General features: G+C 42.7%; 1 protein-coding gene across 1 annotated transcript in view; it reads right to left on the bottom strand.

Moving 5' to 3' along the window:
• Positions 1 to 25,440, bottom strand: part of LOC149272686 (protein TANC1-like) — a 50,364-nt gene that overhangs the window by 14,516 nt on the left and 10,408 nt on the right. The window contains exons 3-16 of the mRNA XM_089506817.1: positions 20,791 to 20,895; positions 17,937 to 18,067; positions 17,119 to 17,308; positions 13,468 to 13,728; positions 10,030 to 10,155; positions 9,217 to 9,498; positions 8,939 to 9,084; positions 8,072 to 8,303; positions 7,480 to 7,646; positions 5,901 to 6,508; positions 4,521 to 4,629; positions 3,802 to 3,924; positions 858 to 1,094; positions 242 to 427 (exon numbers count right to left, since the gene is read on the bottom strand). Coding sequence (XP_089362943.1) covers positions 242 to 427; positions 858 to 1,094; positions 3,802 to 3,924; positions 4,521 to 4,629; positions 5,901 to 6,508; positions 7,480 to 7,646; positions 8,072 to 8,303; positions 8,939 to 9,084; positions 9,217 to 9,498; positions 10,030 to 10,155; positions 13,468 to 13,728; positions 17,119 to 17,308; positions 17,937 to 18,067; positions 20,791 to 20,895 — 2,903 coding nt within the window. The remainder of the gene's footprint in view (positions 1 to 241; positions 428 to 857; positions 1,095 to 3,801; positions 3,925 to 4,520; positions 4,630 to 5,900; positions 6,509 to 7,479; positions 7,647 to 8,071; positions 8,304 to 8,938; positions 9,085 to 9,216; positions 9,499 to 10,029; positions 10,156 to 13,467; positions 13,729 to 17,118; positions 17,309 to 17,936; positions 18,068 to 20,790; positions 20,896 to 25,440) is intronic.

Raw genomic sequence — 25,440 nt, 5'->3', positions numbered from 1 at the left:
GCCTCTGTACGCCTATGAAGAGATTCCATAAAAAATCAGCCGTTTCTAGCTACAATAGTCATTTACAACATTAACCCCGTCTGCGCTGGATTTCTGATCCATTATCGTAACAGACAAAAATTACATTTCTTTCCAAAAACAAGGACATTTGTGTGTATGTATATATATATATATATATATATATATATATATATATATATATATATATATATATATATATGAAAAAGGAAAGATGAATTACCTCCGTGTGGCCCATGCTGGCTGCAGCGGTGAGCGCCTGCTGCATTGCGTGGCTTTTTTGCACGTGGCTTTGCTGCGGTTTAGACGCCGTCCAGTCGCAGTTCAGTAAATATTTGAGGATGTCACAATGTCCTCTCAGAGCGCTGTGCACCAAGGGGCTCTGTCCTTTTTTATCTACGTGGTCGACCTGCAATAAAACACGAGGATTATACTTCAAGTATGCCCAAAGTAAAGTAAATGCCCAAATCAAGTTAAACTGTCATGTTCCTCCATATCAGCTGAACTGGCCACAGGCCACACGTGATCGCAGTCTGGATTCATCACAGGCCAAGCTGTGGACATCAAGGGAGCCCAGCATTATATAGTACTCCATTTATAAACTTTTCATTAAAGTTTCCATATATTTATAAAAAGCTAAAATATATATATCATTCTAGCACTTATATTGGGGGGGGGGTGAAAACCGCATTTAAAAAAGCTTACGAAACTTCACACTCCATCAAATGTCCTTTATCTCAGATTAAATCACATGCCTTTTCTGAATGTTTGGTTACTTTCTGAAGCCACAAACTGTCCCGTTGCTCTATTTATGGCCCTAATCTACAGTATTTCTTTACCTTTGCTCCTTTTTTGCACAGAAGCAATACAATGTTCATGTGACCCGCAGCGGCTGCGAAGCAAAGAGGGGTCATGCCGCCTTCCGACACCCCGTCAACAGACGCCCCAAATTCCAGCAAGAGGTTGACCATCTCTTCGTGCCCGAGGTGGGCCTGGGCGCATTGTATCGGGGCGTTGTTTAAAACTTCGGTCCTGTAGTTAACATTTGCTCCGGCTGAGATGAGAAGGCGGCTGACCTGGAAACATAGTAACAAAGTAATACAAGTTACACGACTGAGATTAAATTCTTACGACACATTATCTGAGATGTCGCTCTGGGGCCTCTTACTTGGGTCTCAATGTCCGCTGCCTTTACAACTTCTTCCAGCGTGAAAAATGTTACCATAAATGCCTTCTAGGATTAGAGTAAAGATAGTTTTCTATCTTTTCTATTAATACATATTTCCAAGGATCAGAACCTTACAGTAACGCGACCGTTTGGTGTTATGTGCGAAGGAAACGAGGACGCCCATCGTGTAACGGTTGTCAGCGTAACGGAGCCTTTGGTTAGTTTTAAAAGATGGGATTATATTCTCATAAAGTACAAAACCATTAGATGAATTACATCAACACAACGAACCAGACGATAAGGTGTTGAGAAGAAAAATGTGTTTTCCATGAATTCATGGGGTAACATTTCTGTAAGGTTTGCCAGACACTACGAAGGAATGCGAAGCACGATATGCGAGAATATACTAAAAAGACATTTCCATGCCAATGCAATAACTGTTCCGCAAGGCACATAACTTATACCCAGCCTTTTCCAACTAAACGTTCTCAAGCTTTTATCCAGAAGAAGCCAATTTCTCTCCGCAAGTCTACCCGACATCCAGCGAAACGAAGACTGCAGAAGAATACTTTCATACAGCCAACGATTTTAAAGGCAGCGGACACCCCGGCCAGCGCGCCGCTTAAAAGTTTGTCAGTGATGTGGGGGCTAGCGGGGGGGGGGTTGCTGCAAATCCCATTCTCTGAAGATTTGGTTTAGACAGCAGGGGTCCCCTTTGTTGATTAGGAGAAATGGGCCTGATTTTGGGTTCAGCGACTCCAGGCATCAATGCACTTAAATCTATATTAATGGCCTCTTAATGTGGCTCTCCTAACATAACCAATACCTGGGAACTCTCCGGGCGGGGGGTGGTGGGGGTGTTTGGCCACACCCACTTCCCCTCCTACTCCCTGCCCACTTAAGGCTGTCTGGAGCTAGCCCTGCCCCTTGCTCACACGCAACAGGCATGGCTAGCCCCACCACCATGGATGGTGAGCACCACAACGCAGAAGAGCTCCGGGTAGCCCAGGTATGAACATAACACGTGACCGATGTCCATCTACATAAACGTAGCAACGGTTGTAACACTGGACAGGAATTCCATTTCTGACATCCTCAAACGGGCAAAATGAAATTAACTGCACCCACAAAGCATTGAGAAACACATGTTTTTGGTAAAGCACAAAGAATATTTGTACGTTTTGTGATCTGGATGAGCTAAAACACGATGAAAATGATAAAAAGAACAATTTGATCTCTTAAATCTTCATGGCTTGGGCTGTTTGGTTGAATGAAATCAGCTTAAGGTTTCATCTGTCGCTAATACGATTGTCGCTCGTAACAACCGATGAACTTATAGTGAACGCAGGCCCGTCAAAACACTGCAATTAACACACAGTTGGAGGGATCCCTCGTAACCATAACCCTGTATTATCGGAATTGTGAAATTCTGGGTTTTGGCAGATAAAAGGGAATGGGTTATGAGATAAACGGTTCAGGACACGGAGGAGCGTGAGATTCAGGGAGAAGGTGTTGAAAGAAAAGACAAAAAAGTTGACATTGAAATGGGACAAAAAGGAAAAGGATTTAACATTCCCTTCCGATTGGCCATTATGTGCTGTACAAACTGCTTACACACCCTCAGCGAGCGAACAAGGAAGGAAAACACAACACAAACAAGAACTGCTAACAATACAAAGCACTTTGGTTCATTTAAAGGAACAATAAAGCAACAGATTAGGTGCAGCTTGTCGAAAAAGAACAGACTGGTTCTACCGAATCCATACAAGCTTTGTTATTAGAAATCTAGAGAGACGGCTTCATTATAAACCGGCTTGGCTCATAAAACAGGCCTCTGAATGTAATGAAAGCTCCTACCAACGAGGCATGTCATGGAAGGCGCGTGGATTTTACCAGCCGAGTGCCCTACCGAGGAATATTCAGCACCCTGGGTTTCATCAAAATAGATGAAGCGGAAGGAAAATTATGTTGCATTCTGGAAAGTAAACTATCCCATAGAAAACTTTACTAGCCCTTTAATGGCCATTTGTCTTTCAGTACTAAGTTAAAGGGACAGTCATATTAATAAGGCAAGGGCTAAACAGATATATATATATGCTACGAAGTGCTCACGTAAGAGTAATAATAAAATACCCCAGCCATGCTCGCTCTATGGCATTGAATATAACAGGGTTCTGTGCAAAGGGGTTTAAAATGGAGCAATGAGCTTGACGTTTCCACTGCTTGCTACTTGTTCAGAATATAACCCCAGAAGTGACCTTAATTCCTAATCCTGAATGTCTCTTAGTTGAGGCTACCAGGATGTCACAAAAGTATGGATCGATATAAAATAAATCTCCCCTGGAGGCTCAGTCACGCGGAGTGAAGTTATACAGGTTCTGCTGATGTAACGTCTCGAGTGATGTACAGGGGTATTGTTTAATCCCGATGAACATCCCCACTGTTTCCTCAGTTGACTACCATCCAAAGAGCAGAAGGGACGGGGAGCATCCAGACTGCCAGCCAGGTCTTTGTTGCTCCGTTTCACCAACTGGAGCGGAAATTCACTCCGGGCATTTTCTAAATACCTTCTTCGAAAAGTGCCCGGCCAGCATATTTCAAAGAGCTTTCAATACCTTGACATTCGGGGTGTACAAATTCCTCAGGGAAGAGAGGGCCGCCGACAATCCATCAGTGCTATATCCCACCCACAGGGCTTGCAAAGTACTGGAGGAGACGCCGCTCTTCTTACTGAGACCCTGAAAGACACGATTAAACACACGCTTAATACATTGTATTGATTTTGTCCTGTAAATGTAACACATATGGGTTCTAAATCAATCTGATGGGTTTGCAAACACCGATTGGCCAGACAGCTGACGGCGGGAATGCAGCATTTCCTTTTGGGGTGGAATTATTTTTAGCAATCCATTAAATGTCTGTGTCTACAGGATTGGCATTCAACATGTAAACAAATTACACATTTAATACGGAAACATTACATAGCAATCTTGTGAGTGAACATTGTAATTGAGACATTGACCATTAAGTGACATCATGACGTGCATCATGGCATCAGCCGGGTACAGTTAAAGGAACAGGTTGTGAATAACATGAAGACATCTCTCGATCGATGTCCACTTGGAATACCGTCAGAACATATGGCTGATTCTTAATGCTGTACATTCACACGGCTAACAATATTTAGGTGTCAAGGTGCATATGACGCACAATAGGACATCCGTCTCATCCTAGCTGTTCCCTACAGAGTTTCATTTCAAACTGAACGGAAGAAAAGACCAAATCGGCTAAACGTTTTACCCAAAAGGGATTTCATTTTCAGGAAACACCGTACCTTGAATATGTGGGCTTTAAGGATATGGTGTCCAAGCTCCATTGTTTGCTGACGATTTAACTTCCCTTCTTGTCGAGAGAACATAAAGGCCAAAAGTGCATGGCCACTTCTAAATGGGAAGAAAAAGACTCGATGTTATAAAGAATAAAAGCATAGCAGGGGGTTTGTAAAAGAGGGGAGAATGGATGTTAAGAACACTTTTGCCGGAGCTAAGAGAATGAAAGCTACGACACACAAAAAAGTTTCTTTTACTTTTATTCCTTATTATGTCCTCCACTACCTGCCACCTTCACAGGGGTAATGATATACTAAAAATCACATTGTCACATTGTCCCTACCTAAGCTAAGCGGGGCAGTTATGGACCCTACAGGGCGGCTGAGCCTTGACAGCTCTGTCTCCCACCTCCTGGAAAAGCTGCTATGTTGATTCTCCACCTCATACTCAAGTTTGAGTTAAAGGTTACAGATTGATTAGATTGTTGTGTATTTACCTTGTTTCTCATTAAAAACATTACAGGGCTCCTTGAAGTTACTTTTCTGCTCCATAAATGAGAATACTGTGATGATACAAACAGCAAAAAATAAATAACTAGAACTGAAGGGATAACAAAGCTCAGATGTGTGCGTTTGAGCCGCAGGAATTTTTTTTTAATCTCCTTGTGGATCTGCATTATTTAAATCCCCATAAACCCTCAGAGATATAACCTAGATTGGTTGCCAAAGTTTATTCCGTAGGAAGCTGTGACATCACCATCCTCCAGATGATATGGAAGCTGATGTCATAGTTACAAAAGTTTCCCAGAGTAGCTAGAAAACTGTGACATCTGCAGTAGGAAGCATCTGAAACTAGCCGGGAGAAGAGGAAGAACTTAAAGTCACTACTAATAAAAATACAATGGACCAAAAGCTCAAAGTGTGACCTTAAACCCAAAGAAGGAAGTAGCAGAAGGTGAGGGCATCGTTCATCCACCGGGTCCTCCGCATCAGGCATGGAGTACATTCCTAATGCTACGGGACGGACGCTGGATTCACGGAGATCCCAGCAGGTCACTGTACTACAAACCATGCTTAAAACAGACCTACAATGCATGGTCATGGAGGGGGAGGAGTGCAGCTCTTTCACACATACTGTAGCTTATACTCTAAGGAAAACATGTTCATTTTGTAGAGCAGGTGTACTTAGCACTTTACCCTGGAGGAGATGTACAATAAATTCAGTATGTATACAGAAATTCAACTTGCAAGCAATATGCACACATTCTGAATGGTGTTTCTGCAGAATAAAGCTATATTTGCTTCCTTTTTTCTCATTTATAACATTTAGGACGTAATGGAGACAAGAACTTGGTTTATAAAGAACGTCGAATGTCCTTCTCTTACCGCGGTTCGCATAAGAACTGTGCACTTTCCCCGTCGGCTCTCCACACAAGCCATTCCCTAAATGACGGGTGGCAAAACATGCGCGTCTTGTCCCTCCGTTTGATTAAGAAGCTGGAGAGGACATCCATTCGCTGCTGAAAGTCTTTCCAGGCAAGCTCCGGATAAACATTGCCGGCATTAATGGCTTGGAAAATTTGCTCATCAGTCATGGGATGCAGGGAAGCCAGGGCCAAATTCAAAATGGGAAGCGCTTTCTCAAAGGCGGAATTAGTCATGAATTTCATGTTGCACTGAAGCAAGTACAGCTCGGATAAAGAAACAGGCACAACTTTATAGCTGGAGCTCTTGATGACTAAATGGCCCCTCTCGAAAAGGTCGAGAGTCAGTTTCAGGTAGAGATAGGAACCCTGGCTCCGCGTCACCAGATGGTCGGCCAGTTTGCCGATGGTCCCCGCGTCTGCTTTTCCATTTAAAGATATATTGTTCACAATTTCCTGGCTTGTGCTTTGTCGGTATTGGATATAGGCGCTGAGGTCGTCGTAGATTTCTTTGTTCTCTGGAAAATCATCCAAGGAAATCTTGGACCAGGGCAGTGAACTTGTTATTTCCTGCGATTTAATAAAAAAAAAAAGCGTTATTTTTAATCCGCAGCTTTTCTACGTGAAATATTAATCTACAGGACAGCCGTGTTATAGAACAGTTTAGGATTACCCTCTTTGACGGTTTTCCGTTCCCTGAACTGCATTTACTAAATTGCCTGGCAGGCAAACGAGAAGTAATGTGTTCCCTGGGATCCAGAACGAGTTGGAGGTATTTGGGCGAGTAACGCAGAATTACCGGGATAAGAATAACCCAGACAAGCTGCCGGACCACGGGCTTTACAATGACAGGCAGGGTAAACTATTCTAATGGCTTCTACTTCTCATCCACATGACGCCACAAACCAGCAGGCTGAAATCTTTGGGTTTTAAAATTCTTGTATTCAATGTCATTTTCTTGTAGGAGAAAGATGACCACCGGAATTCCGACACCCTTAGCAATCTCTCTCTGTACACCTGGATTTCGCTCAGCTGCCCTTTTTCCTTTGGTTTTAAGACAAGCCTGCGACAATTACCCTTCAACTAGGCTAAGATTATTTTTCCCTTCGATTCTACCGCAGTTTGGCGTTTCGGAGTTGTTAGGATCCGTCGATGACATTCACAGAAGCTTCCACACTGCGCAGTCACAGAAAGCTTTGTTAAAAAGTGGTCACCGTCACCGATTTGAGTTGTACGATTAAAACTCAATGTATACTAAAACATTGAAATAATAAATAAAGCTTTCCTTTTTTAACATAAAGGCGTGAAACAAGTTCTGTGTTAATTCCCACGCTTCCATTCAAAGGAGCTTATGTTAAACATGTTTCAACAAGCAACACTTTGACACATGATTCAGTCTGGAAACTATAAAAGTGTTTATATGACCTCTTTCGCCAAAGAATCTGGGCTTAATAAGCAATTTACAGGTTAAAGAAAAAAATAACATAAAAAATAATAAAATAATAATAATAATAAAAAAAATAAAATATATGTTATATTACCTGAAAATTTGTCCGCACTGTCATAATGAGTTTTATCCAAGGAGGAAAAGAGCAAATCACTTTAGCTATAAAAGAAGCTATTGTGTCCCCATAGTCAGGTTTATGAAATTCAGCCTCATTTAAGCCATCAACCAAAATGATGAATTCATCCTCTGGGATTTTTCTTTCTGAGATTCAAATAATAAACACAGGAAAATGTCACGCGATTGGGCAATGTTTTCTTCCACAATAAATCCGGGACTTACAGCTTGCAAGATAACGTCTGCAGAGCAAATACATTTCTATTGTTATCACCCATAAAACCTGGAAAACTAACTAACTCCCCTGATTTGGCTTTTCTTTTAGAGAACTACAGAATTCTCCATAATGTTACAATAAACTTTAAAGGGCAAAATCCGGCAACAATCTGAGAAAATACATTCCATAAAGAGGTACCATAGCAAAGAAACTCTGATTCTAGGGATCCAAACTGTACACCAGCAGGGACTATTTTTTGGATTTTAGGAAATTAAACGCATTAACCACAAACAAAACGTAATTTTCTTTTCTTACGATGAAGTATAAAATAACTGCGTAAAAGGGGATTTGTTACCTCGTCGAAGGCTTACTAACGGTTCCAGGACTCCCCTTCGGAAGGCTGACACGGGGTCCTGGACGCAGGATCGCAGGCTGAGCATGCTCTGCAGGTGCGGTTCTCTAATCAGAAGTTCTCTGTAGGACGCCAGCAGTTGTGACCGACAAAGAAGAGCCGCAATGCTGTGTACAAACTCCGGGACCAGGCACGTGTATGTGTTGTCCGCTTGACAGTAATGATACGCAACAACCTGTACACAACGAGCATCAAGAGGGTGAAAAATCCACATTTTCTATTTTTTTTGCCTAAAACGCAGCAGAAAGACCAACCTCAAAGTAAAACTGCAAGATGTTGGCAGGCTTCCGCTGATGTGTACCATGAAGGGTTAAGTCACTGTTAAGTGCACTTGACATGTTTATTCTTTCCATCATTATGGTTTATTGATGAAGCTCATGTTTAAACACTGTAAAGACTAACAACAACGATCTAATACAAGCACCACTTGGGCACAAGGGGCTGATCCTGTAATCCTAAACCAGCCAAATTCTGGGGTCCTTGGGGATCCTGCGCCAATGTTATTAAATCGCATGCGAAAAATGGCAAACGGAACATGCAATTCACTGTAAAATACCTCTTTTGCAATAAATAGTTACGTGTTAATCCCATCACACCTTCATGGCTTTAAAGCCTAGCGTGGTGTAAGGAGGAGTGAAGGCTCCTGCGGGTTCCATGTGCCGAGGACCAATAGCAGCCTTTGTATGTCACCTGGTCACTAATTACAGGGATCATGCGCATTGGCATCAACACCGGGCGACCACAAAGTAACCTAGGGCAGCAAGAACATTAACTTTGAGCTCCTGTTTGTTACAAATGGTGTCCTTTTACCTTTGAAGCAAGATGCTTTAGGGAATCGTCCATAAGCTTTTGATGCTGAGGGCTTCCACGGCAGCTGGAGGTCTTCATGGTGTTGGACATGGTGAGACTAAGCGGCGAGGTCTGGGAGAGAGGGATCTCCTGACTGCGGTCGATGCCTGTTTACGTGAAGACACAGCAGCCGCGTGTGAGTGCGCATGCACAGCGATACACATTTTTTTGCTTTGGAAGAAAATACGCTGGGGGCAATAAGGTCTAACTTGAAGATTTTAAGCGGTCTGTCTACGTACCCTTGGGAGAGGAGGAAGGACTGTTGGAAGCAATCTGCCTCATGCGTGTCCCGTGGCAACTAAGTGCTACTAGTTTGGAGATTATCGCCGTCTTTCCAAATCCTACGTTGCCAACAATCACAGCTCCCCTGTTGTCCAGCAGCTCGGAGCTCCTCAGCGTTTCCTCGATCTCCTGAAAGAGCCAGCCTCTTCCGACGAACACAGAGTCGGTCGTTATGCTCGGCACCTCGAACAATAAAGGCTTCAGCAGAATGTCTTGGGGTTTGTAGGGGATACACCGCGCTGCAAGGCAAAAAATATCAGTATCAGAAGCAGCAGGGCAGAGGGCTGGGGGTAAAAACGGACAAATCAGCTTAACAGCCGGCAGAAGAAGCCAGACTGATGCTAGAAGTCATTTCTACGAGTGTAATTTATTAAGACTTGCATTATAAGTCCGCATCTAAAGATGTCAAGCCGCTGGGGTGGCCAACCACCTTGGCAAACATTTATATATATATATATATATATATATATATATATATATATATATATATATATATATATATATATACACACACACACACACACATATATATACACACACACACACATATATATATATATATATATATATATATATATATATATATATACACACACACATATATATACACACACACACACACACACACACACATATATATATATATATACAGCATTACGTTGAATAGACTCTAGTCGATTACTCTATATAAACAATGTTGGACTTGGTTGAAGTTTTTTTTCTCTTTTGATTGTAAATAGAACCCCGGTTTATTGAATAGCTGGATTTACCTTTGATGTCCTGTTGCATTCGTGTCCCTGCGGTATTATGCCACGGCATCCTGATCGAAGTCCGCAACGGGGCATTTCTCTGCACATCCAGATAGCTTAAGTCTTCCAGTTTTGTTGAGCTTGTTGCTGCAAGAACAACGATATTTCCTTTCTGTGCAATATATAAACGTGTGGTTTCTGCAAACCTCGCACAGGCACGGACAAAACTGCATTTCCCTTACGTGAAACCAACATTGGGTGTGATTAATCTATGCACTCCGCTCTATTAAAGGAAAATTATATACTTAAAGGCTGAGTCAAGTTACTCTTCATCAGAAGCCTTTGTGTGAGTTTTTGTATCTTTCTACAACTGCAGGTGTTAAGCTCACACTCACAAAACATTAAAAGAATACCGCTCCAGCATGCTAGGCAAAGTTAATCACATTGCATTTGACCCTGAACATATTAACACAAAAGTAGAATTTTCTGCTGCTATCGCAACAAGGCCTTCCAGCGAATGAGTGTAATTTTTGACATGGTAAAATAATTGTTGGCATCCACACATAACACAGATGGAGATCATAATGCTATATTTTATAAATAAAAAGTAAATAGAAAAATCACTTTTGGCAGCTCTATATTATTAAAAATACAAAGGGTAAACATAACATAAAGGCGCCCAAAGATGTACCAAGCAGGCCACCATACAGAACCAGAACCAATCGGGGTAGCATTAAGCCCACAAACGCTAGACATATTCGGACTTTCTGTAATTAATTAGAGAAGACTATACTCTAACTATACTTTACATCAGGAAGAGGTAAAGGTAAAGGTGGAGAATTAAGCAAAAGTCCATCAAAAATCCTGGATCCGAGCCCTGCTTGTGAAGTTATATGAAGCGGCCCGATTCCTTGTCATGATATTACACACCAGCAGCGATTACAATGGAGAACCCAACGTAAATACTGAAGACTCCATTCAACTGCAGTATTCCGCTTAAGCTTTCCTGGCCAATATACCGCTGTCTTATCGAGTGGCTTCCAACGTAAACTCGCTGGAATATTCCTGGTTTTCATATCAATCTTCCGTTCCCCTCGTTTCCCTAACACTGGGTGGCCTCTGGCTTCTCGACTGGATAAATCAAAAGTGATAACAATCAATTATCCAAGCATTCTCTGGCCGGCTTCCCACCCACAGATGCTCTTAACATCAGCATTCCCATGTACTCGAGGAGACCGGCTACATCCGTCAATTTATTTTGGGGCAAACTAAATAAATAAATGTATCAGCTGAGTACAAGTGAAAGAACCAACAGAAGCCGAGGCCAGATGAAGTACTTCCAGGTGAAGTGACAGCAGATCTACCTTTTGCACTTAAAGACTAGTAGACTTTCTTTCCAAGAGCATCAAGACCTTGACTTCAATACTGTCCTTAGGTGTTCTGGCCGGAGTAGTGGTCTTCTAACACTGGCTGATGGAGCCTTTTCTGTTATTATTAATTAAAATTCTGATGATGACATCAGAATGGTGTCTTTGGTGTTGACTATTCAGTGTAGCATTTACTTGTTTAAATTATACTTTTTATGATGGAAATAATATTCCAGGTAATACCCTTTACTTGAATATTTTGGAAACCATACTGCTCACAGCCTTTATGACTGTTGTGGGCAACGTTGGATTCTTTGATTTAATAAATAGGGGCAAGATGAGTTCATCAGCAGACGCTATGAAAGGGAACACAATTTATTTTCTTTGCCATGACATGCGTGGACTTTATGCCCCCCATCGCTGCCAGACCCAGCCTTATTCCACCAGACAGTTGGAATAATGATGCGAACCTGAGAACAGAAAGCTTCTGATACACACACAGTGCTGTTTAACCTGCAGCTGCCATTCCATGGGTTTAAAAAGTCTGCTGAACTGTAAAAGATAGGATTTGTGAAAGTGATAGATCTTCTCTAACACCTTGCAATGCCCCGCAGCCTCCATGCATGTCAACATTTGTCAAGACTCGGATAACAATCTTAAGTGATGTTAACTGCAGAAGCGTATTACATCTCCTGATCCCCGTTAACATGCCGTATTCTAGAAATATATGTTCCCATATATGTTCTGCACTCACCCTGCCTGCCCTGTACTGGAATACGCGTTGAAACATACACTTTGTTTCCATAAAACAAAGAATACATTCATATGACTGATAATTCCTCGCCATCCTTCGGGATAAAGTGGGTCAACAAGCTTGTCAAAGCAAGAAGACTTTCAGAAACAACTAGGTCTCCACCTATATTATTCAGACTCTTTCCTTGATATGTGGTTCAAACCCCTCGATCGGCTCTCCTCCCTTTACACAAACTGCTCGGTAATTTAGTGACGGGCCTGTTTAAGTCAGCATGAAGCAGAGAGAGCAAACAGGGCAGACACACACCTACTCAATTCCTAGTATATCAGGCCCTCTCCTTCAGAAGCCACCGAATCCCAGCGACGGCTCATCCCGAAGGAATGCCGCACAATTAATACGGTTTAAAATGTGCATTTCCCCCTCTGTCACAAGACAGCCTTAAGCACACAAGATGGGCCATCACACAAACACTGCTATACAAATCAAACACTAAGGGGTCACCATTAAGGGGTCCAGTTAAAGAATTCTTTTTTTTGTTGGTATTTTATGTTATCTTCATGTTTATTTATATCTGCAGCATCCTAGCAAGAATTCTACATTCCGTTCTTCCTTCTAAAAGAACATTTCAGACCAGACTGGGACGCCAGGCTTTATCCATTCTAACCCCTGGCTTTTCATGAGCAGGGTGTGCCTCTATTCTGTCCCGTCAACACCAGTAATTACCAGTACCAGTAATTATCAGTTATATCGGCCTGATATAAAGCACAGAGCTAACTGCTGGGCGCCTGCTTCTAGAATGATATTTTAGGAACAGATCTTTCTGTGTAAAAACTCCAAAACTCTGCCACATTGTCATCTGAATAATGTCCAATTCCCCTGCAATATCAAAGAGACAACCCCCAAGCCAGCCTGCTACATAAGAAGACCTTTAAAGATGGCAGCCCCCTTTATCGCACTACGCAAAGCTTGCTGCAGACCTGATCTAATTCTCGATAACCTTCCTTTCCCATGTATTAGCTTTTCAATCTTAGTTTTTGGATGGCTTTATTAGATCACTCAGCAGACAATAACAGGATTCCTCCCAAGATTCCCAAACTTTGGTCAACTGATGGAATATTCAGAGGATTTCAACATATGGCTTTCTAGTGATCAGGAGATAAGAGCCGTCACGGAAGGGACAAAAAAAACCCATTAAATTCAGCACAAGTAAAAGTGACGGCAATAATACCAAAGGGATCTATTAATTTACAACTTCCCAAATGTTCCACAACGTTCAGCTACACTTACAACATGCGCCCAAAACGAAAAAGAAACATTTTACTTTGATTAAGCCTTTACCTGCCACAGAGTTGGGTCTCTGCAACATCAACGAGCTGGAGCTTTGTGTGTATGAAATTGGTCCTTCTCCACCAGGTGAGTCGCTTTTTGGCAAGTTGTCCATGGTGCCACAGGATTCTTCCTCCAACACGGGCGAGCAATTATCTATCCTCCTCTCGTGAATCATCCCCTGATGGCTTCCGGCCCTTAAACTGCCATCCTTACACCATTCCAAGCTGGATCCGCTGCGGTCATCATTTTCAGAAGAGCTTGTGATTGTTGCTAATGGATGAAGACACATAGACATGATTTAATGAACGAAGAAAAGAAAAACCTCAGATGACTAATATGTATTTGAGATTGTTCCTCGTTAAAAGAACGTTATTTGCCGGCTGGAAATTGACGGCTGGAGCCCTCGAGTCTTTGCTGTATTTCAGAGCCGATGAAATCGTTACGATGAGCTCTTCCGTAAGAGACTCGCTCTAGAAACTAACAAGATCGTACTCCTCCACTACAGCAGACCAGACTCAAGTCGCAGGAATGTAAATAAATAAGAAAGTCTTGGGCGCTTACACGCAGATGGATGAGGCAAGCGAGGCTGTCAGCGATACTCGGAGGATACTTATCTGCTTACAAGCAAAAAGAGAACTTTCTCACACGCTCATCGTGCACACCGGTTAGCCCTGGGCAGCTCTAACATCTGCTCCAATACTTTAAAGCGTTCAAAGTAAAACGACCAAGCTCTTCTCTCAAGGTAGGTCTACGGGCAGAAGATTATGGTTGCTGGCTTGTATCTATGTGCAGGTGGAAACAGCACCACAAGGAATCAGGTTGACCTCCAAAACATTACCAGTTGCTACAGAACATCTTGTGAAGGACACACACGACCACCGGATTCCTTCCCCTTAAAAAAGGCGCTGTTCCACTAAACCAGTACCTCCATGCACTAGTATGCTAAGAAAACCTAAGCAGTCGTTCTATCGCTTTCCTGTGAAGGGTTAATCACTTAAAACAACACAGAAACTATGAAGAAGATATTAAATTCCTAGACGAACAACCCATGGAGGTCTTCCTTTGAAAGAAAAATATCAAAGAGGCAACATTTTACACGATTAAGTAATTATTTCTGGGAAAGGTTTGGGCATTCATCAATTATAGAAATGTTGTTCCTGATGCTGAGAATAAAACATCCAACAGAATAGGTGGACGAAGAGAACCTTTCATGAACCAGAGCTCAGGCTGCTTGTTGGCTTGTGACGCACTTTAATTAGCCATCATGTTTAAAGACCAAAATTTACACCACCGTTCAAACATTTGGGGTCACTTAACTGTTTTCATGGAGAACCAGGACATCGCTCGCTGTAACAGAATTACAAAAGGGTTTTGCTAATGATCCGTCAGCCTTTTAAACAAACTAGAATCAGTGAACACAACGTGCCATTGGAGCACAGGAGTGATGGGAGTGATAAAGGGCCATTGGAGCACAGGAGTGATGGGAGTGATAAAGGGCCATTGGAGCACAGGAGTGATGGGAGTGATAAAAGGCCATTGGAGCACAGGAGTGATGGGCGTGATAAAGAGCCTTTATACGCCTATGAAGAGATTCCATTAAAAATCAGCCGTTTCCAGCTACAACAGTCATTTATAACATTAACCCCGTCTGTGCTGTATTTCCGACCCATTTCACGTTAGTTTAATGGACAAAATGTGCTTTTCCTTCAAGAACTAGGAAATTTCTAAGTGACCCCAAACTTTTGACGGTGGCGTACCATCACATAAAACTTCAGTATATGTTTAAAAGTTGCAATAGGTGGCTTTTCATCGCAGCAGGAGTCTACACTAGCCAAGACGCGTTATTAATCAGGCAATCATCGGCAGGGCCATTAAGACTCATATTGTTTCACTTCACAATTTTCTGTAAGAGTATCTATTACCAAATAAACTTTCTGGCTTACAACGCGCTGCAGGTTCCCCTGAGAGATAAAATTGGAAAGCTTTTTTTTTTGGCCCTGAAACATAAAACATAAAAAAAACAAAAACTTTCAAACGTGAGGGTTTTTTTATTACAGGTATTAATATTTATGATCATAAAATAATGGTTACAAAATCCCAAAACATGAATCCCCGGTTGAGGCAGTCTGAGGATTTAAATACTCTCTCCCCGGGGTAACCATGACCGGGGCACTGACTTAACAATTACATTTCATCGTTACGTGGTTTTTAGCTGCTGAAGTTTGGAAATGCCGGAAAAAATGCACCCAGATGAAATGTCGGCAGCGTTTAAACTCACTTAACCTTCTGAGTATTAGAGATGTGAGCGACCGCTCAGCCCTCCGGCAATAAAAGACTTAAAGGGCATGTTTTAAAAGGCATGTCTGAACATCTTGTATTGCTTTTGTGACAGGTTGTATTATCTCATGACCCAAATATATTCAGTCCAACCGCAATGGGCGATGCAAAGACTGCACGATTGCCCTGGCTAAATAAAAGACCCCCTATGACTGCAGTTCAGGTGGGGCATACAGATAACGCTATATAGAAAGTGTAAAACAGCTGGTGTGAAGATAATTCTTGCAATTCTGGAATCATATACCGAAGGAGGAGATAACCCCGCTGATCTGATCCCAAACCTGTTGTAATAGCTTTCGGGATTATTGAGTATCGCTGTTGTTTTTACTGCAGGGAAAACTAATGCATTTATCACAATTTGTAGAATCAGATATAAAAGACCTTCCATTTTTTAATGAATTTGCCCTTAAGGGGACCCGTATTCATCAAAGAGGGAGTTAGCAGGAGAGCTGCAATTTCAACCCACAGACCTCACGATGCATTACGAGGGGCCATCCTTGTCAAGTTTTATTCTTACAAGAGCCCTGCGTAACGCCTAGCTTAATCAGTGATGTCTGATTGACGTATCAATACGTCATACAGGGTCAGCGCAGCCCAGTTGGGTCGCCCTTCATGATGTAGAGCGAGGACAGAGGGGATGAAATGGTTAACTCTCCTTAGTTAACTCCTGCCTTAGTGAACACGATACCTTATGAGAATGCATGTGTGCCACTTGGTGAAACATTGAGTTGTGCCTCTGTGCAACCGAAATAACGCGGAAAGAATGGACACAAAACACAAGCTAAATCTCATAAGGCGATGAATTAAACGCACTGAGCCGCGAAGACCCTCCATAGCCCCGCGGTGGCATTTCCCAGGGCAGATTCAGCTCTGCCCGCTATCCTCTTTAGCTGAAAAGTTAAACCCGCTACGTCTCCATCGCCCGAAGCTGTGTGCAACTCGCTGGTTGTGCCTTCTCGCGTCACGCGATGTTAAACCAACGCTTCTAGATTCCTGTGTGGAAGAAACATCAGCGAAGACGCGGACGGTTCAGTAAAAAAGAGGACGCTGCCAAGTGATAGAAGCTCTGACCTCTGATGCAGAAGTCCAAGGTCGTCGCCTGCCAAGCTTGGGAAACGGAGCCATTTCTCCAGGGACCCCCAGTGTGTTGCTAAGTAAACCTCAGCATTGCAAACAAAATAAGCCGGTATCTCAAAAATAAAATCTATACTTCTCTACATACCGACAGGCTGAGTCATCAAAGAAAAAATAGAATGCAAAACTTTGAGGCGGGGCTCCCGCGCATGTCCGCCGCCGGCCCGTGGACCTTATCCAGACTCTTACCTATGATCCCGCTGTCTTTGCTTTCCAGCGTGGAACTGGGGCTGCTAATGGTCCCGGTGGGGCTGGTTTTGTTGGCGGTTGTCTTGCTGATGCCGCTGTTCAGGGTTGAGCATGGACTGGCATTGCAGGGAGACGCCGTGCTGTCTGTCAGTGTGGAGCAGGGACTGATCCCATGGCTCGATACTGTACACTGGGGAGGAATAATTACCATGAAAAAGAGGCAAGGTTACCTGTGTGTATTTTCCATACAGTTGCTCAGTGTTTATCACTAAATAACGTACTTTATCAGAACCCCGTTATTTCAACCTCCCCAAAGCAACGACAGCCGGCACGGCCATGAAAACCCTCTGAACAGCATTAAAAAAATGCACGTAGGGCTAGCACGATACGGGGGCTTGTGAATGGTCGGATAATGAATGGAGAGGACAGCAATAAAATATTACGTTGTTTTTGTTATAAAGTATAATTTGAATATGAAGGCACTTGGCGGAGTCACAAATATGGTAGATATAATGATTCCCAACCTACACTGAGCATCTTAACGAGCCTCGGAAAATATGGCGTCTTTTGTAAGCTACAAACATTTAGCGATATTACAGTCCAACTGGACTGATTCTTGGGTCAAAGTACTAAATATGACGTTTTGTCTTAATAATCCTCGCCGGTAACGAGAAGAAGAATAACATTCTGTCCACGCCGTAATCCTGGATTTCCTAGAAGGGCGATAGTGTCCAGCCGCAGACAGTGTACCCAAGGCATTGACGGGCATTAGGGACGTAGACGATGTGCCCAACTTATAAAAGACACATCGGTCTCACCATCATTTCATTTTTTTCTTCCATGGATGCTCGAGTAGATTTCGGAATGCCTTCCCCCAGCAAGAATCCCAGTCTCGTCATCAGTTCTCGGGCAGCAGGAGAACAGCTGGAGCTTTTATCAAGTGGTCCTTCTGGATTCAAGATTGGGGGGGAAAAAGGAAATCCAACAGTTTAAGAATCATCTAGTTAAACAGAATAAAACGATGTAAGCAAAACATTTCACACTTATCCTACACGGCAGTAAGAACAGCTCGTTATCTCCGCAGGCACATGCTTAGGAGCGGTGAAAGCGCTCATTGTGTCCATATCTACCGGTTCTAGCGAAGGCAACGCGCGCACCATACTGCGCACGGGCAGCACAATACCGCCATTCATGCGCTACGTGTAGCATCCGACGCCAACGGGACGCCTAACAAACCGTATTTCCAGGGGATGTTCGGTATTCTAGTCGATACGAACGTATCCAGGGGTTATTGTAGCACTTGGGCTGCGGTGAAGTTCATTAGAGGGTCTTAAGGGTTTATTCACTAACCGGGGAGCTTGCGGGTGAGATAAACATTTCCACGCCCTGTAAACGATGCATTATTAAGGGCCGGGCCAGCACTTTATAAAGCATAGTTCATGCAAAGAGATTTCTTGCTGATTTAACTATGCATTATCCGGGGCCTGCTCAGCTCTTCTTGGCATTAGCCTTTTATAATTCATGGTAAAAAAGACAAGATTAAACCTTGAAGTCTTCTGCACACTCCCGGCTTAGTGAATAGACCTCTGAGTTTGCATGAAAAGTCCTAGCGCTGGGCAAACCATTGCATTGCATAGCACCGCGGGTCAACGAAGGGTTAAGAGCTCGGCGAGGACTTGAAGCAGCCCTCATTGCGAGTCCCGTCCCGTCCCGCTCCCACATACACATTCATTAGTTGTATTCCAATTATGTCTCTGCCTCGCTGTCAGATCAGGGAGATGCTGGCGTGAACGCCGAGCCTGCGCAGCCGAATTAATTATCGCTCAAAAAGAAGACGGGAAAAAAAAAAGAAAGAAGAAGAACTTCAAAAGAAGATTATAAAACGTCCCGCCTGTCACCGGCTGACATCTCCTATCTGTGCCGGGATAAAGTTAGACAGGCAAGTTTAATGCAGACTGCTTGCTGAGCACAAAATAACCAAATAAAAAAAAAAATACATAAAAAGGATGAAGCCGGGGTCTAGGGACGTACCCAGGGGCTTTCAACAGATAACAGAACGCAAGCAGCCGGGGAACGGGAAGCGCAGAGATAAAAGGGAAGCGAATCCAAACACTGTACTTCACTTCCCTATTTATACCCCGAGCGAAGTGTACACAGACCGTCCGCGCACACAGACACCCCAATTCCTTAAGTGCCGGAGGGGCCGACAGGACGCGCTAACAAACCATTAATCACGCGCTGTGTATATAATAACTCGGAAGCCGGGTAATGTATATATATATATATATATATATATATATATAATAATGTAAATACCGGCACATATGAAAAAGAAAATGCTTACATGTCTGCTTAGCAACAAAGGAAGGACCTGTCACCGCGAGCCCCGGACAGGCTAATAAAGTTCGGGATATGGGGGGGGACATTTTATCAGGACTCCCCTCCCCAAGGCAGCCGTGTTTTATCTTTAAGTAAAGCAGCGCGCCTGTCCCTTTAACAGTATGTAGAATAATAGGATTAGCGGCAGATCAGTCCCCTCTAGCCTGCACGTTTAAAGATTCAGGAGCCATTTGCCTATCCTATGTATGTTTAAATGCCTTCACTGTGCCACTTCTGCTGGGAGGCTGTTCCACTTATCTACCGCCCCTCCGAGCAAGGTACGAGCACTGGTGTTGAATTCCCCTGGAAGCAGCTGTCTGTAGCAATGCTTGGCATCATAAGACTCAGCAATATCGTGGTTAATCTGTAGTTTGCGAGATTTAAAAAAAACAAACAAAAAAAACAGGATTTCCCCAGACATTTATGGTTTCGTATATTCTGACAACTAACAAAAAACCCCACAAACCTTATTTTTCATCATTTCTAGAAATCTATTCCCGTATAGGGCTATTCCCACGGGCCCCAGATATTTGCATTCACAGTTTCATCCCAACCCTTTCTTTCCTCTTCCTTCTTTCTCCTCCCAGAAAGCCAAAGCCTCGGAGGCTCCTGCCAGCACTAAGTTGTCATGCGGTTTCCGGGCGATGTTCTTTGGCCCTCGCTGCCCTGGGAATTGTATTGATGGGGTGTAGCTGTAGTGCCACTTTTCGCAATGTGTCATGTGCCGCGGCATACTGAAAGGGTTAACTGCAACAATTAACCCTTTGACAGACTGGGAGAGCCTGTAAGAAACAGGTGCCGTAGCAACAGAGAAAATAGTGCAAAAGGGGGGTGGGAGATCTAAACCGTGCGTCCCATGCGGCCGATTTCATCAGCACCACCCCGACCCCAGATTATTAATATTATCCTTACCGGTCACGCTGCGCTGACATTACATTCTACATTCCCCAAACTTTACAGGGTGACTGGTGTACGGGGCTAAACAAGCAACTTCTAAGAATAAAAACATCTAAAAACACAAAGTTTTGCATTAAAGAAAATGCAGCTCTCCAACTCCTGCACTTGAACGGTTAAATAAACAGGGTGCTGAGATTACAGCCGCGACTATAACTTTAATCACCGGGCATCTCCGATAAAAAATAAAAACTGGGTTAATGTCCAAGCTGTCTGGTGCGGCAGTAACTTTAACCCTTCGAGGCACAGAGCGGATTAAGGAGGCACTTTGCTGATCAATGCCCCTCCATTAAATGTTATATTACAGCAGAAAGAAAGCAGAAGCCGGGGAGCACTCACCATTCTGGTTGGAATCCGGCAGCTCTGAGACTTTTCTCAATGGCATTGCAACGGCGTCTCCTGGAACTCGGGGACTTTCAACATACTTTGGCTTCCTGATTGGTCCTGCAATGAATAAGGTTGGGACATGTCTTATTCCTTCCAGACGGGACGTGCGAGAGCTTTCATTACACGCCGGCCCCCGAGTTCTCACACTCGGATTAAGCCGAGAGAGTTTCTCCTGCAACAAGCAAGTGCTGAGCGAACGCTGACAGCCGAGTGCCGTCTGAGGGCTGCTCACGTCTGGTATGTAAGCGTGCTCCGGAAAATGACAAGCAATTAAGCCTACTGAAAGGATCCTGAACTGCTTCCAGAGAGGAGCGAGCGGGGAACGCCGTCTGCGCTGCGAGCATCACTTTGTAGCACTTATCCCCCCCCCCCCGGTTCGGACATTATTTGCGGGATCTAAACACAGCAATTAACGGAGAAAACCAGAGCTTTTTGGTGCCTCGGGGTCCATTTCTTATTTTGTCAGTACCAACAGCTTTAGCCATAAAAATGTGCCACGCTGAAATTAACCCTTTCAGTTCCAGAGGGGGGGTTGCTTTTACATACCATAGCAATAAAGGGGGCCAGACTCTCACACTTCGGGGTCTATTCACTAAAGGGAGAGTTAGCAGGGAAGCCTGTAAGAGAGTTCACTTCACTATCTGTTATAAAGGACCAACAAGCTTCCCCCTGCATGAAGGGCTGAGCTGGCCCTGTATACTGCATAATTCAATGTGTAAGGAGAAAATTATTATTCACAAATCTCCTATAAAGTCTCCAACTCTCCCTTTAGTGAATAGAGCCCTTTATCATTCATAAGAGCGAAACTGTTGTGATATTGACACAGAAAGGTAAATGTATAGCTATCAATAAAATCCTGAATAATAAAAATAATAATAATATTAACAATGATTATTTCTGCTGACACAAGTGCTTTCCAAGAACTCCGGCAGCGTTCCCTAATATGCCGCTTTTACGAGTCATTATAAAGAAGGATAAAAGATTTCATTGATCTAATGGGAGTGAACCGGTCGCACAAGGGATTCTACGAACTTACACTAAATTTGCAGCACATATAAAAAATATTCTTTCTGTATGTATTGATTTTTATGCTAAAAGTTTATCGCAAAAAGAGTTTACAACATAATTCACTTATAGGACCCAGCGAACATTTAGGAAAATACTTTGTATCAATGGAACAGAAACAAAACCATGTTACATATTATCTATCCTTATAAAGAAAAGAAACACAACATCCTTTGGCCTTCTACCCGGACATGAAGGGTTAACCATTTGTTACCATATTTAACCGGCAGCCAGGGAAGGAATGCATAACAATGGCTGGAAGCAATTAAGAAGCACAATAGACGTCTTCCTGTGGGGCGAGGAAAGGACTACACGCTGCACTGCCGCCTAGTGGCCATGCGCAGTAACACGGATGCAAATACATTCAATTATAAAAATAACAAAAATAAATCAAATCTTTCCACACATGGAACTATTTCCATTTGTGTTTTATGAATGACCCAAAATACAAAATTTAATTTAAAAAATCGTCACTTTAGACTATGTAACACAATACAAGACTATCTGAAAATCACAAACAGAATCTGGCCCGAGCCAAAACCCATTATTTTTCTATGTTTACCATTCCGCGCATAAACGGGTATACTGCTTGTATATTATATTCTTATATAACATCATTCCTACATATACATTATTCCCATATAATACGTTCCCAGTTTCAAAGCAAACTAAACATAAAGTTAGCCCCAATTAATTATACATTTTAGCACAATGTGTAAAATTGGCCATTGCACAGAATTATTTTAAATAGGTTTACGTTGGAAGATCGCATCAGCTTATTGTTATTATTATTTTATTAGAAGCATATTTATGTTCTTAATTTAATTTTTGCATTTTAAAGAATTTCGGTCCTAATTACGTATGTATACATACATCTACATACAAAAAGTGCTACGAGTTATTACAGTTTAGCAATAACTTTAAATGCATTCCAAGGCTGGTAGGGTTAAAGTAAGCTGCAGCTGCTCAGATACTGATGAATGCAAGTCCCATTATCCAATATCCACAGGAGATTAGTGAACACGGCAAGATAACAGATAAATGTTACTACCTTGACGGTGATTTTTTCTCCCCATTGAAACTATTAAAGGTGTTCTCATTAAAGTTGGGTCTATATGTGACTAACAAGGCCTGCAGGTAACATGCCACCCACTAAAGTAAACACAAAACAACCTTTGTTCTTGGGCCAGGCTTCGGTCAACTAGAAATCGAAGAAACTTAGTCTACATTTTTATGACGATTGAAATGGAAACTGATGGCAAAATTAACAAACTTTGTCCCGGCTATCAATTGTAACCATTACAAGTTACTTCTTGTACTACTTATTTGGAACCAGCCCTTCTCAAAGCGTGGGAAGAGGTGGGTGAAAACAGAAAATTCCACCCACAAAAAAAAAAGTTTGTTTCACCATGCGTGACATCACTGCATCACAACAGGAAGTGGCGTCATTATCCGGAGCTTGATGTCATTAAGTGAATATCCTGAGACACTTCCGCACTACTTCTGCAGATGTCTGCGTTCCCACTGAAGCAGAAAGCGATGATGTATCTGTACCCGCTGGAAGAAAATAATCATTTCTCCCCAGTTCCCCCCATAACCAGGTTTCTGCTGGAATTTTAGTTTTTTATGAATTACAGAAATGTATGATATTTGCCAGTATTTGTTTCATATTAGGGAGAGAGGTTTATACCCCATTTGTACAGCGCTGTGGGATATGACGCTATAGTTTATAAATCAATAATCATTCTAGAGTTGGAAGAATTGCTGGATAAAGCTTCCCACACATGGTTAAAAACAATATGCTGTTAATAATGCTTTTTATTCGATTTTTTTTAAACACGGGTTTATTGTTGTCACTGACTGCACATTAAGCTCAAAATGCCAGAACAGCAACATAATTCAAGATCGGCTTTCAGACTCTATGAACCCACTTGTTCCTCCCCATTCAGAATGTCTATGAGAAAAGAACTGGCCGTGTAATTGGTTTGCTTGTTTTTAATATTTGCAGTTGCTGACCGGGGTAACTTTACACCTGGCGCTGCTTGTTCGACGCAGCAGAAATTACTGGCGAGGTGGGAGAGAAGCGGCCCCCCTGCTCAGGGAATTTAGAAGATGAAATTCTTTGCCTTTTGTGCGTTATTCCTCCCCAAGAAGCTGTTTTGGGGGTTTACCATATTCAGCATTTTGTGATCCGATATTCATTCAATGAAGTTTTATGGTGCAGAGAATGGTGAGAAAAGAATGACGATCGTATTTCCGGCAAAGCGTTACAAAGAGTGTAAAAACGCGCAGCTGGAAGGCGTCGTAAAGCTAATGTCCATGCTTCATTTTCATTCTTTGCTCAGGAACCGAAAGGGTTAAGGAATGGGTTAAGCGTTTGAATTCCCCCTGCTGCACCATAAAAACTCGAAATATGAGCCTATTGCTTTTCAGTTACGTACCGTTACTCGGAGGGTGGTAGATAAGTGAAATGGCCTCCCAGCGGAAGTGGTAGAGGTTAATATAGTGAATTTAAACATGCGTGGGATAGGCATAAAGCTATCCTGGATCTAAAACTAGACCAACGACTGATTAAGGTTTGAGTCTTTACATTAGGAAAAATGGGCATCCTGTCGCTCTTTATTGCGGTGCAGTACTGTAGATGGAAGTTTAGCAACCCAGACACCGAGCCATTACCAAGGGCCGGGCCTTTTCTAGACACAATGAAGCTGACCCTGCAGAATGCACACTAACGGCGCATGGACGGCAGAGCGTGTGCTTCATGGAGCCTTGTGTGTTGTCACGTGACATTTCTTGGCCCCGCAGACACCTAGCATGACGGCAGGTTCATATTGTTGAGGCACTGGTGCAAAAAACAGTTTGCCTGCCGGTCTTGCCAGGATCAATCAGATCAGGGGATTCTACCTAACAACAATTCACATACTCTCCACTAGATGGCGATATATACATCTTACACAAAAACTACATATAACACACATAGAAAATGTAAACATAATTTCCAAAATATTTATTATTATTATTATTATTATTAAACATGCTGAGCTAACAAATTTAAGGTCATTGCAAGGCCACTCACAACTTTGTACAATGCTAACGATGTATAAGCATTACCGGAAACATATACATATAGTTTACTGCAGGTCTGAAACCAACACTTGTGTGCTGACAATACCCAACTTTTCTACTACTGTTGGGGTAACCACAGCGACCTGGAAACTTAAAGATTAATAATAAAATAATGTCCCCTAAAGTATATAAAAAAGCACATTGAATTGCAGCTACACCTGTGTGCAGATTAATGCGCTCCACGTTTATCACACATGCTTTGATTAAACACCCGCACTTTCTCCAAAAATCTCACCTCTTGTGATCGACTTTACAAAAGGCAGTATCTATACAGCGGGGCTATCATCCCCTCTCCAGCTGACAAATTCAGGGTAAACACAACGGACGGCTGCTCTCGCTGGCACAAAAAATGCGTAACAAACATTGTACCTTGTGCAAGGGTTGATTTATGACCTGAAAGGGCCTGTCTCT

Source organism: Sceloporus occidentalis, unplaced genomic scaffold (genome assembly GCF_023333645.1).
Source record: "Sceloporus occidentalis isolate IW3139 unplaced genomic scaffold, rSceOcc1.0.p SCAF_425, whole genome shotgun sequence".
Lineage (NCBI taxonomy): Eukaryota > Metazoa > Chordata > Lepidosauria > Squamata > Phrynosomatidae > Sceloporus > Sceloporus occidentalis.
This window is presented reverse-complemented; position numbering and strand designations above follow the sequence as displayed.